The sequence below is a fragment of the Pogona vitticeps genome, chromosome 1 (assembly GCF_051106095.1).
Source record: "Pogona vitticeps strain Pit_001003342236 chromosome 1, PviZW2.1, whole genome shotgun sequence".
Taxonomy (NCBI): domain Eukaryota; kingdom Metazoa; phylum Chordata; class Lepidosauria; order Squamata; family Agamidae; genus Pogona; species Pogona vitticeps.
The window spans coordinates 204,120,717-204,138,262 of NC_135783.1; the positions used below are offsets into that span (position 1 = coordinate 204,120,717).

Below are 17,546 nucleotides of genomic sequence, written 5' to 3' on the forward strand. Positions count from 1 at the left end.
TATTGGGAGTGAGGCATCAGGGAGCAATTCCAGATGTGTTTGGCCATATTGGGATATCCCTGTACATCCAACACAAAATACCCTCCCTGTCTGTGGATGCTAGTAGTGGGATGAAGTTTTCAAATCTGTCATAAAAAAGACCACATTTACCCAGAGTAACCTCAGAAGAACCAGACAGAACACCATTGTGTGGTCAAACCTTAAATTTCCTCTGATTTGTTGTCCTTGTGTTCTTCCTAATCTGTTGTAAGTTATTGTCAGTGCACTCCTAGATGTGTCTACTTGAAAGTAAATCTCACTGAATGCAGTGGAATTGCTTCTTAGTAAGTGTCTGTATATTTGCCACAGACCACAATCTTATACATACTTACTTGTGAGTAACTCCCTTTGAAATTTGTAGGACTTAAACCTATGTTGATACAGTTGCAAAAATTTGCTAGGCTAGTTGTAAATTTGCTAGTTGTAAATGTTGGCATGAAAAAAGCTACACATAGGCGAAACAAACACATGGCTATTAGTTACCCTGTTGGCAGAATTTGTGGCCATAATGAGTGTTGTGCAAGTGGTTCCAATATGACAGGAGCTGCATCAGTTTATGTCCAGTGAAAAGTTAAACAGCAAATATCTCCATACATTTACCTTCTGTTCTGTGCACATACAGTTAGTGTGTGTGAATGCAAATAAGATATTTGCCATTGTCTTTGGAGCTGGTGGCAAAACTTTCATAATATGCAACAGTGAGAATTTATGCTTTTCAATAATCTTTTCTCTTGAGATGGAGTATTTAGTGGCACTTCAAAGGAATGTTGATCTGGTTTGTTTGTTTGTTTGCATGACTTTAAAGGTTCCAGCTTTGACCAATGTGCTTCTAATAACATCCCTGGTCGGAATGAGATTTATTTGCATTGCAGGGAATGTCACAAGCAAAACTGAAAGGGAAAAAAGTGCGACAAGAGAGAGGAGAAGAAGAAAAAAGAAAGGTTGACCTTGAAGAAGCAAAATACCAAGCACAGAAGCGAAAAGAGCAAATAGAACAAGCTAAAATCCAACAGTACTATCAAAATGAAAGAGTTAAAAGATTCAATGTAATGTAGATCCGGCTCCTCACTCCTGTTTTAATTTCTTATCTATGTTCATATATAGCATCCCACTAAATTTTCAAATTTTGTTTTGTAGAGAGCCCTCTTACTTACTGAAGTCTTGAAAGAAAGAGATGCTCAGATTGAATTTAAAAAGAACAGCAAACATCTATACCGCAAGAAAGAAGAAGAAATAGAGCGTGAGCATCAAAAAGCTATACAGATAGAGGAGGAAAAAGCAAAAGAGCGTCATATGAAGAGACTGCAGCTTAGCAAAGATCAACTAGAACAGTAAATATATTTACTATATCACTTAAAAAATTAAACATGACATTTGTTAGGCAGAAATATATAACAAACTATATACAACTTGATCTTTTCTAATACTTAGGAAGGAAAAGAAGCTAAATGCACTTATGGATGTTCTTGTAAAGATACAGGAATTTTTTTACTACAGCATTTGGTTAACAGCTGCTTCTCTGTTAGTGCCAGATATTAAAATCTTTGAGAGCTAACATGATATATTTTGTGGGGCCATATTCTGAACGAGCTTAACACCCTCTGCCTCTTGAAGGAAGTCTGCTAAAATAAGCAATTGCCCTGGCACTGGACTTCAAAAGAGAGAGGAACGACTTCTTAGTCTGCCATCAGCTGGAGCAAAAGTAGGCAAATGTTTGCTCCCATGAGCTCACGGGTCCCTCCTAACAGTCTATTTTGCAGCACCCACAACTGTTCCTCATCCCCAGTTTTTTAAGAAAACAAATGCTGTTCTCAAGCCACATCATACCTTTTGGTGGCGTGGATGGCACTTTTGCCAGGGGTTTGGCTCATCATGGCCCAGGGAGGGGATTTTTAACAAAATGAGAACTGACATGTGGTTTTGAAAAAGGCCCATTTGTGGTCTAGAACAGTGGTCCTCAACCTTGGGCCTACAGATGTTCTTGGACTTTAACTCCCAGAAACCTTGGCCAGCAGAGGTGGTGGTGAAGGTTTCTGGGAGTTGTAGTCCAAGAACATCTGGAGTCCCAAGGTGGGGGACCACTGGTCTAGAATAGCTCAAACAGAGGCGGGCCACATGTTTTCAGGTGCAAGAGTGGGTGGGTGTAGTCCGTGGATTTCTGGAAATTATGGAGCCCTCACTAGACAGAGAAGGGTGCTGTACGGAGTTGGGAGTTTTAAAAATCATTTTAATACATTGTGAGCCACCTGTAAGATAAGTTTTGTTGAACAGCAGATTATACATCTTTGAAAGAGTTTGCCAATGTGTGATATAAAGAAACATTGTTTCTCTTGGACAAGTGACTTGAGTGTGTGAGTTAAGGTCAGACTCACTTTCCATCTCTAGTTCAGAATTTATTTTATCTGTAGAGAGACTTTAGACACTGGAGATACATCTTATTTACCATATGATTTCCTTTTTTTTTTTTAAGGATAAAAGAGCATGAACATTTAGCAGAACTGAGCAGGCTAGAAGAGAAAAAAGAAAGGGAAAACATTCAGGCATTGGCTAAGTTACACCAAATGGAAATGTTGAAAAAGGAGCAAGAGGAATATGAACAGAAATTTAAGCGTAAGCGGGAACATCAGGTACCATGCCAGTAGTCAAACAGCTAAAGGTTGGGCTCTAAGGAATGCTTTTTTATTGTTACAACATTATACGAACATTTAGAAATGCTGGGTTCCATAAATATTCTGCCAGAGACATAGTTAACAGATTTGTTGGTAACAAATAGAGGGCTAGTTGATTTCTGATGCTTTCCCAAGAGCCTGCAACAAGCTGACAGATTTTGTGGAGGAGCTTTTGATGTGTGTGATGGAGAAAAAGACAGCTTGAGGGCATGTGTGTTTTAGTATGTTTGTTAAACAGAAGCTAATTCAGCACCAGGAAGCCACACGTGGATTGTAATTAAATCTATGCAAAGAACAGATTGATTTTGGGCAGAATTGCAAAAGTTTTCCTTTTTGGAGATGAATTATTTCAAGTGAAAAAAATCTCCAAAGACATTATCTGTTGCGCTGTGAGTCACGAAGTTCTTCTTTTTGTAGGGGTGGGTTCACTGACAGCCTGACTGAGCTTCAGCCTTTCTCACATCCTCCTTTGGGGGGAATCTCCTGTATGTCTTCCTCTGCATGCTGTCTGCCAGACTCTTCTTCAGGAATCCTGAAAGTGGTTTCACTGGTCAAGAGGGTCTTCTCTTTCTTCTGCTCCTGTGAATCCTTTCCATGTGCTCCCACCATTATGTTTGTTCTCTCCTTAGCATTCTCCTCCTCTGCTGTGACGTTCTGTTCTTCCACCTCCAGTGCGCCTCTTGACTACTGCTGCTTGAGAGTTCTGTTGCTTGAGAGTTCTGTCCATGTACTCTTCATCTTCTCTTATAGCCTTAAGTGTGGCCACTTCTTGCTCCAATTCTTTCACTTCTTCCAACACTGCTGTATGTGTATGCTGTTTTCTTCTCAGGCAGAAAGACAAACACAGTTTGCAGGTCAGCGCCACTGAATTGTCTCTTCCCTCCATAATCCCTGTTGCCTTTTTACTTTCTTCTGTTTGTCTATGAGTGCCCCTTTGTCTTGTCTGCCTTGAAGGTCCACTAGTATATTATATCTGGAACCTCGATTTTTTTTTTGTTAGAGGTCTTCTGTCAAATTCCTGTTTGCTCTTTCTGTCTGCTCACTTCTTGAGGTCTGTCTCAGTTTTATTCTTCTGCTGTGCTGTTAGGAGTTATCAAACAATGACTCTCCCGATGTTCACAGCTGCTGCTTATTACTTTCAGCAGTTATCAGGACATAACCTCCTAGGTTGTGAGCATATGGTGCTTCTGAATGAGGAATTTAATGTGGGTTATTCCAGGCCACTTCCTGGTATTAATCTAAATTACTCAGCTCTCTTCCTTTGTCACCTTGGTCTCCACTTTTTTCTTTTGTCTCTTCCTCCAGTAGACCCTTTCCTTACTACCTCCCCACTGACAAACTTCTGTTTGCTCCCCCTGTTTGCTTGCTCCCTGGGGTCTCAGTTTTATTCCTCTGTTGTGCTTCGTTAGGAGTCAGCCGACAGAATATTGGTCCAGTAAAAGCCACAGGTTGCATGTTTTCAGAGAGGAGATGTCCAGGAGATAGTCAGCCACAGCTCTGGTAGCTGTACTGTTGGTAGCTGTACTGGTAGATGCATGAGGTTACATCAATATGCACTCTGATGTTTGTAGGACCACTGCTATATTAGATTTGGCTGAAGAAGCACAGAAGCTTAGGTTCCCCAGGGTGTGCGCAAGCTGCACTAATGTGTAACATCCTTCATGTAACATCCAGATAATGGTACCACAAAACTTTACTCACAGACCTTACACAAGTGTGATATTAAGGACTGGATCTGTGTGATGATCCTGATAGTACTATAACCCAATCAGAGAGAAAGTAAACATGTTTGACCAAGATGGTGAACTGGAACCTAGTATCCACTGGAGAAATAAAAGGGAACATTGCAAGTATTTTCCTAGCAAAGTATGTATGTTATTGTTGAATATTAGCAGTGCTTATATTATGTACCTCATTCTCATTTTTAATTCCTGGTAATCAAGAAAGCCCTTCTCATAACTCTTTAAGCACGATAAGGAATTCTTCAAAGCTATTTTGTTTTTTAAAATGTCAGTTTCCAAAATCTTTTCTATTCTTTTTTAACTGTTATTAATACTTCTTACCTTTCTCGTATTGTTAAGAGGAATTTAGAAACTATTACAAAGCAACTGGATGTAGATGGTTTGTCTTTTACCTCGCTATGTTCAGACATCAAAGACTGGTATGAGTTTCTACCCATGTCTGCTTATTACTTCATAAGACCACAAAACATCTTATCAGTCAAGATCAGTGTAAATCCCTGGTTACAAAGAGCAGCATACAGACACAGCCTAGTTCACTAGACTGTAAAAAATGCACCTTTCACCCTAGCCAAAGCAGCCAAATTGGTTTGCTGCCAGCAGGGAATGGAATGAAATAAACAAACTTGCCAATTTTCCTGTTTTTTAGCTGTAAACAGCTGTGACATAGATATCAGCTTGATGCATCTGCCCAGCTCTTTTCAGAAAAGCCCCCTACGACCTCACATTCTATCTGTAATCATTCTTCTCACAAGTTCCCTCACTGGTCCTGTTTGTCTAGGCCCCTATCTTCCATTACGTGGCCCTACTAAGAGCAAGTGACGTTGAAGACTCAAATCAGCTGCCTAGGAACCTTCCTGTCCCTTACGTCCCACTTCATAGGAAAGGCACGGGGGCTAGAGAAGCCAGCTGCACTGGGAGCCGCCATGTCAGGCCATCTTCTATGCCATGAAGCAGCAATTCCTAACGGAGGAGCTTGTTGGGGAACACTGCTTAGCTTTCCCCCAACCTGCTGAGTGGCATATATGTGTGGGGAAATAATGGGGAGTGATTTTCAATGTATATTTCAGTAAGCAAAATTAACTTTCTTACTTTTGTTTTGTTATTTTAAAGGCACATGTTGCTGATCAGGTAATTCTTAGAGCTATAGAAAAACAAAAACAAGAAGAAGAGGATGATAAAATCCGAGCACATTATAAAGCAAAACAAGCTATGATTAAATTGAGAAAAGCAAAAGAAGAAGAAATGCTTAGGTAGGCAGAATGAGTGATAGGTTTTATTGAAATAAAGTAAGATGCAGTTTTCTTGTATCATTAAATTTTCCAGCAGAGACACATCTCAGACACTGGGATGTTACTATTAGTCTAAATCATTATTTCAGTATTTGCCATTTGCTATATTTAAATATGTTGAATTTTTCCAATATTTTATGAGTCTAAGGTCTATGAATGTAGTTAGCTTGTTGCACTATGTATAGTAAGATAGAATTAATATTTTTTTAAAAAATCAGTTGTGGCACTTTAAAGACTAACAGATTTAAGTATGCACTGGAATAAATCCTTTAGCCTTTAAGGTGCTGCAATACGTCAGCATTTTTTGTTTGCTTGTTGTACATTATTATAGTTATTTATAAAGTTCCTTCTCACAGTGCTAACATGCATACAAAGATCTGAAACCTAATTAACACTCACTCAGGAAGTGTTTCCTCAGTGAAGCTGCCCTCACAGAACACTTTGATCAGCAAAAGTGGGAGAACCAATGCTTACAGAACTTCCCCCAGTCCCTGCTTTCTTGCTGCACATGGGGACACATGTGGGACCCTGTGGAACAGTGTGTGGAGTTGTGCAGGAAAGAAAACCAGCTCTCCCCTCCTGTTCTTGCAGCAGAAGCCTCACTGCATGGGTGTCCTTTTTGCAGATAGAAGGATCTCTTATAGAAAAGAGCTTAGAGCTCAAGCTGATGGCGAATGTGTTGTGATTGCCCCTTATGGGAGCCCAGTTCATGCAGTTCTTATTCTGCCACAGAGGAGGAGAGACAGTACAATTACTATTTAAGCCACTGGACAGCCATCTGAAGTGCCTGAATCATATATACAGTAACAAAACATTATCTACAGGATGGTAGTCTTCCATGTGAAGATTTTACTGATGTAGTAAATGTCTGAACTAAAATTGTTGTTTTGCTGACATCATTTGTGATGATGAAGAATAAATAATTTGAGCAAAGTTTATGAATGCCTGCTATTTCTTTCTAATAGATTCTAATAATATTCTTCCCAGGAAATACAATTTTTTTCATGTGTTGTCTATATATATATATATATATATATATATATATATATATATATATATATATATATATATATATATATATATATATATATATTTATCTGTTTGTTTGTTTGTTTGTTTGTTTGTTTATACCCCGCCTATCTGGCCCACCGGACCACTCTAGGCGGCTATAGTAATTAACTCTTTCTATGACTTTTGAAGTCATAGACTTTTCTGTGACTTTGGGGTCATAGTTTATTTCTGGATTAAAGCTGGAAACATGCTTTGTTCCTGTGCTCATAAAGACATTTTATCTCAGCATAATGGGCAGGGAATGGCAGTATTTCATGGATATCCCTGTACAGTGGTACCTTGACTTATGAACTTAATCTGTATTGGAACAGCATTTGTACATCGAAAAGTTCATAAATCAAGGCAAAATTTCCCATAGGAATGCATTGAAAACCATTTAATCTGTTCCGGCTGTTTTTCATTCGTATGTCGAGGAGCTGTTTGCAAGTAGAGGCATTAGTTCCCATAGAAACTAATGCAAAGCCGGTTAATCCGTACTCTACCACTAGGGGGAAATTTTTTTAAAATTATTTTTCTTCTTCTGACCTAAGATGAACTTAGGTCAAAAAAGGGCAGGAAAGGGTTTTTTTGGTTCATAGGTCGAGGCTGCATTCACAAGTCGAAGCAACATTTTGTGAGCGGAGCCATTCGTGACTCGAAATGTTCATAAGTAGAGATGTTTGTAAGTCGAGGTACCACTGTTATCAGTCAGCTATACTGAGACTTGCAAAGAATTATCTTGTCTATTTGTCAGGACAGTGTCACCACTCATACACTTGATGGCAGAGATGGGGCATGAGTGCTGAATCGGAACCTTCTGTGATTTACATGGATAGTGCAAGTAACCAGCAGTCATGACATACCTCACACCCTTTTGCAGAACACAGTTAAGGAATTACTGAACTCATTGATGGACTGTTGCAGGTTAATGGAGGAACAGAGAGAGAATATTAGCAATCGTCTGCTTAAATACATGAAAAAGAAAGTGGATGATGAAGACGAGCGCATTGCCAGAGAAGTTGCAGAGACAGAAGAAGAGCTTGAGAAAGAACGCAAAGCAAAAGAAGAAAAGAATAAAGCTGATTTAGAATCCATCAGAGACCACAGAATTGGTGTGGTAAGAAAGATCCACGCCCTCTTGCTATTCTTTTTTAGCTAGTCTTTGAAAAGAAGCTCCAGTGTAATGACATGGTCATTCTGAGCAAATTGCAGAAAAGCAAGCTCCGTTAAAATTAGCAGGATGTGCTTTAGAATAGAAGTCTGTAATGATCAGTACGTTTGGCAGGTCTTCCTTCTTCACTCTGTCCTCTTACCTGGTACAGAATAGCATGGTACAAGTGGTTTTAAATTTACTGTGTTATTCCTTTGTTTCCCATCGTCATAGGGCACTGCATTAGTTGCCTAATGGTTCAGGGGCATATTGTAAAACCCTTGTTTGGACATTTAAAGCCCTACAATTTCCTTGCCCTAATTGTTTAGTAGAGCCAGTGGCCTGGCACATTCCTCTTAAGAGGACACATCGCAGATGCCAGACTTTTGTTGGTTCCTTTGGCAAAGGTGGCAAATTTCAAGCTTTGGGCATTTTCTCACTTGGCTCCAACTCTGGAATTCTCTTTTCCAGTACCTTCATATGAAACCATAGTTGGACAAATTTAGGCGAGGTTTGAAAATCTGTATGTTCAATCTGGAACCATAGGTATCAGGTGTAAGGAGGGGTGAATGACCAGTGTATTTTTACTAGAACATTTTAACTAGTTTGTGCTAGTTTAATTCTTTTTGGATCACTGCCTATTACAAGGAATTTTATGTTGATGTACAAACTCACACATTTATTAGTGTTGTTAAAGGTTGTGTTTGTGTGTTTAGTGTTTTTACTGGAATGTGCTCTGGTGTAGTGTGCAATATAAATATTATTATTTGAAAGTACAAAACACTGTTCTTGACTGGCATCAAATAACAGATAAAAGTTTTAACCAAAAACCTGTCAGTTAAATATTGGTATAATAATATTGAATATAATATTTAATAATATAATAATAATTGTTGTTATGATTAAATTCAAAACACTCTTTGACTGGTATTATATAACAGATACTGTACAAGTTTTAACCAAAAACCTATATATGAGCTAAATATTGGTATAATATGTATGTTGCTCCTAATATTGCCAATTCTATCATCATCATTCTATTAGCAGGATATCAGATTTTATTTCTGTTAGATATGAATTGGATTGTGTTCTTCTAGATAAAAATGAAGGAAGAGAAAGAGAAAGAGAGGAAACTTGAAGCTCAGCAAATACTTCGTGGACAGTTGGAAGCAGACAGGATCTATCAAGAGATGGAGAAAGATAAGAAACATAGAAATCATTGTGCAAACTTAAAATTGCAAGAAGTCCATGTCATGCAAATAGTAAGTATGGGAATTATTGCTGCTATAGGAATTAATCTGTTACTTGTTAAAATCACTTCAAAATTAGTGTTCCATTATGAGACCCTTTGCAAATGATCATACTTGTATATTAGCTCTCTCTCATCACTACTGTAAGCTTCCCAGCTCACAGCTTGTTAAGAAAGAGGGCTGTGGGATTTTATGTTTTTTTTAAACTCCAAGGCACAGATGTTATTAGAACTAACAGTAACTTGTAGTCTTGTTAGCAAAGCAATCAACTCTGAATGGTCCATGTGTTTCATATCAGGTTCTTTTGCTGCTAAATGGGCCAGGAGCTAAACAAAAAAAAAAAAGTTTGATTTTGTATCCTGTTCAGAAACATCAGGTGGGAAGTAGCAGCTTAGTAACAGTGTTGTCATAAAACAGTATTTCATTTCAGCTGGGTTTATGCAGGAGCACTGCTCAGTAATGGCCTCTAATCTAATTTCAAGCCGTTAAAATGAAGGCACATTTAGTTATTGACCTCATTGCACCATAGTGTTCCTTATCCCGTGTTTATTATTTATCCCAACTAGTTTTATAACTATGCTAGATTTATTACACATTGATAGCAACAGAGTTGGGAATCAGGATTTCTTGAAGTTGACAGTTGAAGTTTAAATGTATTATACAGTTATTTGCTGGGAACACTTTTCTTCCTGTCCAATGTAGGCTGAAAAGTTTGAAAGACAAAAGCGTGAGAAGCAAGAGGACTTGGAATATGCTAGACAAAAAGAACATATTGCATTGTGGAAGGAGCAGGAATTCCAGGAGTATGCAAAGAAAGTGATTGACGATACATCCAAGACCACTCGGAATCTTTACCCTCTTATTAGAGCAGCAAATGAAGGCAGTCTTGGTAGTACTGGACTAGTTCAAAGAGAGAGGCTTCAGTCCTGTGACAAGCATGACACTAAGCTACCCTATATAGGTGACACAGCTCAAGAGATGAAACTCTTGAATGAACATGGATATAATCATACTAAGGCACGATTAGGTTTTACATGGTAAAAAAAGGATTCTGAATCTTTAAAAGAATGCATTATGGAAGAATAAGAAATTAGCAAATTGTTGATACTATAGTGAAGATTGTGTCTAAATATGTTTGTACAAAAATTTCAAGAACTGTTTATTAAATGATGTGTAGTATTTTCAAGCAGTGTAAATCTTTACTTTCCCTAATTACCAGGTTTGAAAAATAGAAAAAGATCTGTAGTGATATTTTGAAAAACCAGTTTAGAAATTATGAATTTCTGCTGCTGTATTTACACCTAATTCTACTCTTCACCATCATCTTAGAACTGCAGAGCTGGAAGGGGCCCTATGGATCACTGAGTCCAGCTCCTGTCAAGGAGGCTCAGATTTGAATGCCAGTAAGAATTTACACTTGTGATGAAACTACTTGCTCTTCATTTTCCATATATGATTTTAGATTGAAAACAGCCATTTAGTCCCAAATCTGAGATTTCCGATCATCTATTCACCTCTACCATGCAAAATGGGGAGCCACAGGCAGGGGAAAATACTAGGTGGCAACATCCTCCACTTGACTGGCAAACCAGATGTGCGAGAGTGAGATTTGGGGCTGCAGAGGAGATCCAACCAGAGGAAGGAGGTTCAGACCTCTTTCCTCCTATCCTCCGTTTTTCCCTTGCATCTGCTGTTCTTCTCTGCTTTATAGGTCAGGCAAACCTAGAACTGAAAATTGTTGATTGAACATAAAAAGAACAAGTGTCTGGTTATCTATGCAAAATAAAAAGGTTGGGCAAACTATTGTGGATTGCAAATTTAAAATAAATGCTGTCCTCAAAATTGAGTCATTTTTATGATAAGACTTTTTAAAAGTGCCCCATTTGCTCCTAAAATGTCATACAATCTTCAGTAACATGCATTCCCTGTGCAATTTCTTAACAGAGAGAATGTACCACTCCCTCCTCAATTTTAACTGTTTTTAGTTAACTAAAAATGGAGCTGGCACCTAAAAGTCTTTTATGTACAAATCTACAATTACCCCTTGTATTCTTCATTTTAACTTAAATGAAGGAGAAAATGAGTTCTTTCTGTCACTGCTATTGTGAAACCACAGAGAGAAACTCTTTGAAAGTCTACTTCAAATCACCCAGAAATCCTTTTGTACATGTTCCTGGGGCTCTGTCCATAGCCCATTATAGATAAAACATTCCTGGTTAGCCAACGATGTGTCCCAGCAATTATCGTAAATAATAGAATCTATAGTGATACAAGAGAGTGTCAAAATGGCATTTAGTTTCTCAAAATATTTTTAATAGGTAAGTTGCATGTTCCATAGCATATTCCAAGCATGTTCATCTGCTCATCTCAGCCAAGCTTTACAGACTACAAAATTATCTCAAAATAACAGATTTCCACACTCTTCAGGTAACACAGAGAACTATTTTGTTATCCAGAATACTCATATCTTCCAAGAGATCTGTGAGTACGCACCCAGTCACTACAGTGTAATGGTTCAGGTACAGTCTATAACCATTTTTTTTTACAGAAAACACACCAAAGTTAACACAGATATATTTTTCTGTACAGCTTTACAGAGGTATATGCTAAAGGGACTCTTAAACACAACCTAAAAATCATTTCAACTTGTTATAAACAAACATGTTATAAACATGCTCTGCATGTTCCTTTTTTTAAAAAAAGATCAATTGTTGCAATATAGTGCAAAGTTTTAGGCTGGTATGTTCCCTATCCTCAGAACCATGATGAATGCAAACATTCCGTCTTTTAATATTTAGACTTGCATACAAAGAGCAAGTACAAAGATCCAGTGCTGCAAATTGACTGCTGTGGCAAACATCACTTTGAATACATGGACTGAAGACTAATTTAATAGGTCTGCTTACTGTAGTAGTAACAGCCACTTGCGGCCAAGTCAGTTTTGACTTATGGCAACTTGTCCCAAGGTTTTCTAAATATATAGTACTCAAAAGTCAGGGCACACTGGGACCATGTAGCTTGCCCAAGGCCACACAGGGAAGCTTTTTGGATAATCTATGGAAACTCGGTGGGAAGCAGCACTCATATAACCTTTAAAATTTCACAAACCTTGAAAGTCCTATTAAGATTCCATAAGTTGAATGCAATTTGGCAGAACATAACTCATACACACAATCTGCACATATCTTGTTACATTTCATGCTTCATTTGAAGTCAGGAAGTATTCTATTTTTTTAATAATGAACACCAAATGGCATACTTGTTTTTCACTGGATCGCTCAATATTTAAATAAGCTGTCATTAAACTAGATACTTTTTGGCTCCATTCAGGCATATCTTGGCTCAGTAAGTTAAAATCTGTAAAATAAGCCTTGTGCCCTTATACTGTCCTTTCCTTGCTTCTCTATGTACTAAAACTGAAGACCTTTGGGTTAATGAATCATAGCATCTTGTTATGCTTGAAGTGAGGAGAAACTTGCAACTGTGGTTTGTAGAATGATCTTCAAAACAGACACGTTAGTTCCATTTCTGTGCAAAACAATATTCAGGAGATTTTAGAGTTGGGTGAAATGGATTTCATGAAGCACACACAAAGAGGTGCACACACCTCCTGCTCAGTTCCTCACAGACAAGTGCAGCAGCTCTGTGAGGAAATATGATAGACCAGTGGTTCTTAACGTGGGCGATAATGCCCCCCAGGGGGCGATTTCATTTTTCAGGGGGGCGGTAGAACGAAAAGGGGCGGCGTGGGGGCGCTGGAGCAGAAGGGGGCGGTAGGGGGGCACTGGAGCAAGCCAAACCTGTGAAGATGGCTGCAGCCTTTTTACAATGTGCATGAATATATATTTTCCTCCAATCTTAATTTAGTTTCAGAGTTTTTGTCTTGAAATTTTTAGTTCCTGCACTGCGGTTTGTTTTTATGCCCTTTTTATATTTCTTTTTGAGTCTTAAAATTCGCTTGCAACTAAATCATTAAATGTTACTTTTTGGGGGCATTTCATTTTCTTGGAATTGAATTTTGTTTTCAGGAGTCATTGGATTTAAGTGTCTTAAATAAATAAACAAATAAACAAATAAACAAACAAATAAATAAGATATCACCGCGGGGAGGGGGGCGATGATAACTTCCTCAATGCCTCAAGGGGGTGTTTCTTTCAAAAAGGTTAAGAATCACTGTGATAGACTGATTCAGCCAATGGAACCTGCAGCTGGGAAGTATGATGATCCTATATATAGGATAATACCAAGCTGAGTTACTTACCCAGAGGCAGTGTAGATGGCATCGGACAATGATAGGGCTCTAATGCAGTTCATCTGAAGAGGTATGCCTGAATTCAAACATCTGGAACATTTCTAGACAGAGGGTTCCTTACTCTAGCAGTAAGAAGATACAGTATTACACAGCTATTCTCATCAGATTTTCTTGTGTAAGGAAAAAGGTGGAAGTAGTGGAAAAACAAACGTGGCTAGTGGAGGACAACATCGCCTTAAACGCCAGAGGATGAGGTTAGTGATAGCATGATAAAAGCCTCACTGAAATCACTCTTAACACCTAATGTGAAAACAAATGACTAAACTATGACCCTACATTGGATCCAAAAGGTTGAGAGGGGGGAATAGAAGTTTTTAATGCAGGGGAGGGGGAATACCCTGTCTTAGGCTGAGGGAGGGGTCTTCATATGTATGCTTTGGGAAAATAATTTAATGGAGAGAGGTCATGGAGAATGTAACGGCACATGGACCTTAGTTAACACCAGAAGCCAAAACAATGCATAAGACAGCTTGATAGGAGGCACAAAAAGCGCAGAGTAGATACTGACAGACCTTTCTCGTGACCCTTATAATAGATGAAAAGGTCATACCATAAAGTATGGAAATGCCATCTTAAGATTGAGAACAAACAAGCTAGAATAAATGACCAAGACAACACCCTGGTTTTAATAGAAAGTTGAGCAGAAAATAAGTCTGATTTGAATACTGCCTTGTCACAGTGAAGGGTTAAGTACAGCATATCTGAACAAAGGGCATAAGGTACACTAGATTGCTTCATAAGATACAAATACGGAAAGCTAAAAATTACTGGAAAGTAATTTTGAACATTAACAACGCCAGGTCACATCTTTAATATATACATTTACAGTATTAGGAAGCAGTGACTTGGGGAAGTGACTGCCAACCTTGGGTAACCCAGAAGACTTCACCACCAGCTGTGCTGGCCAGAGTTTCTGGGAGCTGTAGTCCAAGAGCACCTGGGTTACTCAAGGTTGGGAACCAATGGCTTAAGGGATCTTGCATTCAGTTGCATGAGAATCATCAACAGGCTGGTGAGCTCAAAACAGTGATTCACCATCTTGAGTCATGGCAACTGGACTTTATGGTAGAAACATTTTGCTACTCATCCAAGTAGCTTCTTCAGTCTGAGAAGAGTTGATAGGAGGCCTCTAGTATATCGTCCAGGTTGGTTTCACTTCCCCCTGGTCTGAATAGGCTCCTTAGAAGGGCAAAGGACTGGGGGTGAGGGATAATCCCACTTCTGCAGTGTTTCTCAATTCATTGTCATGGGTCGTTAACAGTTGTTAACAGTCGTCTTTCTGGTGTGTGTGGTTCTGATCTTTCTGGAGAAGGATGAAAGGGCAGCATGCTAAATAGGAGACAGATTGTATCTAAGGCCTTCACCCCTCTTGAGTCAGGGATTTTCTGTATGCACATGTATGGCTTCCCTGACCCTTCTCTCAAACCACCTGTCTTCTTGGTCCAAAATGAGTACATCTTGGTCATCAAATGAGTGTCCTTTGTCCTTCAAATGAAGGAACACTGCTGACTGTGATCCTGAGCCGTTGCCCCTCCTGTGTTCAACCATTCTCCTGTTTAGTGGCTGTTTGAGTTCTCCAGTGTAGAGCTCAGAACACTCCTCTTTGCATTGGACTGCACATACTATATTGCTCCTATTGTGTTTTGGTGTCCAGTCTTTTGGGTGGGCGAGTCTCTGCCTTAATGTGTTCATAAGTTTGAAGTGCACAGGAATTTTGGTGTGTTTTCAGACACACCCGCCATGTAAGGAAAGACCAGGTTCTTACATCGGCTCTGGGTCTCAGACTGTTCCATTCTCCTTGTTAAAGGCCCATTTTAGATATCCACAGCCTTTAAGGGCTGTCTTCAGATATCCATCTTCCTTCTTTATGGCTTTTGTGGAGGTGGGGTTGTTTCTTGCTCTGTGGTTTAGTTCTGATGACCTCTAGTTTGTGTTGCAATAGGTGATGAGGGTTAAACTGCATGTATTGATCAGTGTCGGTAGGTTTTCTGTAGATTTCTATTCCTAAGCCTGCAGAGTCCATGAAAGCCAGCTGGTTATCTATGGTGTCTGTGACAAACCCAGACCTACTGGGGTCTATCACACAGTTACTAAGCTGCCACCAACCATTCCCTATAATAAGTCACACAGACCAGGGATGGATTTTTAAACAATAAAAGAATAAGGTTTATTTTAAATACAAACAGGGTAAATAAAACAATCAGGTGAATAAAATAAAGTAACGTGGCTTATTCTCACACACACAAGCATACAGTTTGGTTCACCTAGAACCTTTAACTTAAAGCACAGACCCTGAACCCATCAGTTCTGGCTAACCAACAGACCCCTGAACCTTTCAGGCTGGTACTCTGACACACAGTAGTACCCTGTCAGACACCCAGACTCCCACAACAGCTTCTTCTTCCCCAGCTGCTGCTTCGTCCCAACCCAGTGTCTCACAGTCTGTCTCAGCATCTCCCTTCACCACACAGGCATCACATATTTATACAGTACAGCCCCTCCTCCTGATGTCCCGCCTTCCACTCCCCATAGGATGGAACTTTCCCTCCAAACCCATGACAGACAGGTAACATCAGTGCTGTTATGTAACACCTCCCCTCTTTATAAGTTGTTTTGTAGGGGGAAAGCTAACGTGCTTTTCACCAAAAAAACAACCTGTATAAAACACACAACACCAATTATACCTACCATATTATACTTACTTACATTCTAAGTTAAACATTTCAAATAGGCATTTAAACATTTACCATATACATTACATCAATTTACCTTTATTAATACCAACCAAATTCAAAACCAGGTACATTTTAACTTTTTGTTTTCATTATATACATATAGTCCATGTTCTTTCGCCGTCTTCAGTCTTCAGGTCTTCTTGATAAGGCGTCAGCAACACAGTTCACTGACCCTCTGACCACCTTCACTTCAAAGTCATAGTCCTGTAGGTTTAAAGCCCACCTCATAAGTTTGCTATTGTGGGTTTTCATTGTCTTTAACCATTGCAATGGTGAATGGTCAGTACACAGAACAAAATGTCTTCCCCAGATGTAAGGCTTGGCCTTCTGGATCGCGTAGACTATGGCCAAACACTCCTTCTCCACGGTTGCCAAATGTCTCTCACCTTTTTGAAGTTTCCTACTCAGGTAGGACACTGGATGCTGGTCACCATTCTCATCCTCCTGGCACAGAACTGCTCCTACCCCGCTGTTAGACGCATCGGTGTAGATGATAAACTCCCGGTCGAAGTCTGGAGCGTGCAGGACAGGATAGTTGATTAACGCCTCCTTCAACCTCTGGAACGCCGCCTCACAGTCGCTGGTCCACGGGATGCGGTCATCAGCCTTCTTCCTCGTCAGATCGGTCAGCGGAGTCGCAATCTCGCTAAACCTCGGGATGAACTTTCTGTAGTAGCCCACCAACCCAAGAAATGATTTGACTTTTCTCTTGGTGGTGGGTCTAGGCCAATCTCGAACAGCTTCTATTTTGGCCTCCAGGGGTTTTATCATTCCTCCCCCTACCATGTGACCTAAGTATTTTATTTCTGGGCTACCCAGCTGACACTTGCTGGCCTTTACTGTTAGCCCTGCTGCACTTAACCTCTGCAGCACTAACTCCAGGTGTATCAGGTGATCTTCCCAGGTATTACTGAAGATCCCTATGTCATCAATGTAGGCCACTGTAAAGTCACTGAGCCCTGCCAAGGTCTGGTCCATCAGCCTTTGGAATGTGGCTGGTGCATTTCTGAGACCAAAGCTCAGGACTCGAAACTCATAGAGACCAAAAGGGCTGCAAAAGGCAGTTTTTTCTTGATCCCTGGGATCAATTCTTAATTGCCAATATCCCTTTACCAGGTCCAATGATGAGATGAACCGACAACCCCCTATGGTTTCAATCAGGTTGTCTAGCCTGGGCATTGGGTAGGCATCAGGAGTGGTTACACGGTTTAATTTCCTGTAATCAACACAAAACCTAATGCTCCCATCAGGCTTGTCCACAAGGACTATCGGAGAGGACCAAGGACTAGAAGAGGGGACGATTATGTTCT

At 39.6% G+C, this 17,546-nt stretch overlaps 1 protein-coding gene and 1 long non-coding RNA gene across 2 annotated transcripts in view; one reads left to right on the forward strand and one right to left on the reverse strand.

Annotated features, from left to right (window-relative positions):
- Positions 1 to 10,375, forward strand: part of CFAP210 (cilia and flagella associated protein 210) — a 13,465-nt gene extending 3,090 nt beyond the window's left edge. The window contains exons 3-9 of the mRNA XM_072981628.2: positions 912 to 1,085; positions 1,177 to 1,370; positions 2,510 to 2,666; positions 5,561 to 5,700; positions 7,714 to 7,906; positions 9,037 to 9,201; positions 9,892 to 10,375. Coding sequence (XP_072837729.2) covers positions 912 to 1,085; positions 1,177 to 1,370; positions 2,510 to 2,666; positions 5,561 to 5,700; positions 7,714 to 7,906; positions 9,037 to 9,201; positions 9,892 to 10,230 — 1,362 coding nt within the window. The 3' untranslated portion in view covers positions 10,231 to 10,375. The remainder of the gene's footprint in view (positions 1 to 911; positions 1,086 to 1,176; positions 1,371 to 2,509; positions 2,667 to 5,560; positions 5,701 to 7,713; positions 7,907 to 9,036; positions 9,202 to 9,891) is intronic.
- A 1,105-nt stretch (positions 10,376 to 11,480) lies between these two features.
- Positions 11,481 to 15,546, reverse strand: LOC144589573 (uncharacterized). The gene is made up of 2 exons (XR_013545751.1): positions 13,773 to 15,546; positions 11,481 to 13,733 (listed from the first exon to the last, which is right to left on the reverse strand). It is a non-coding gene; the product is annotated as an uncharacterized LOC144589573 (long non-coding RNA).
- Positions 15,547 to 17,546: the final 2,000 nt, after the last annotated feature.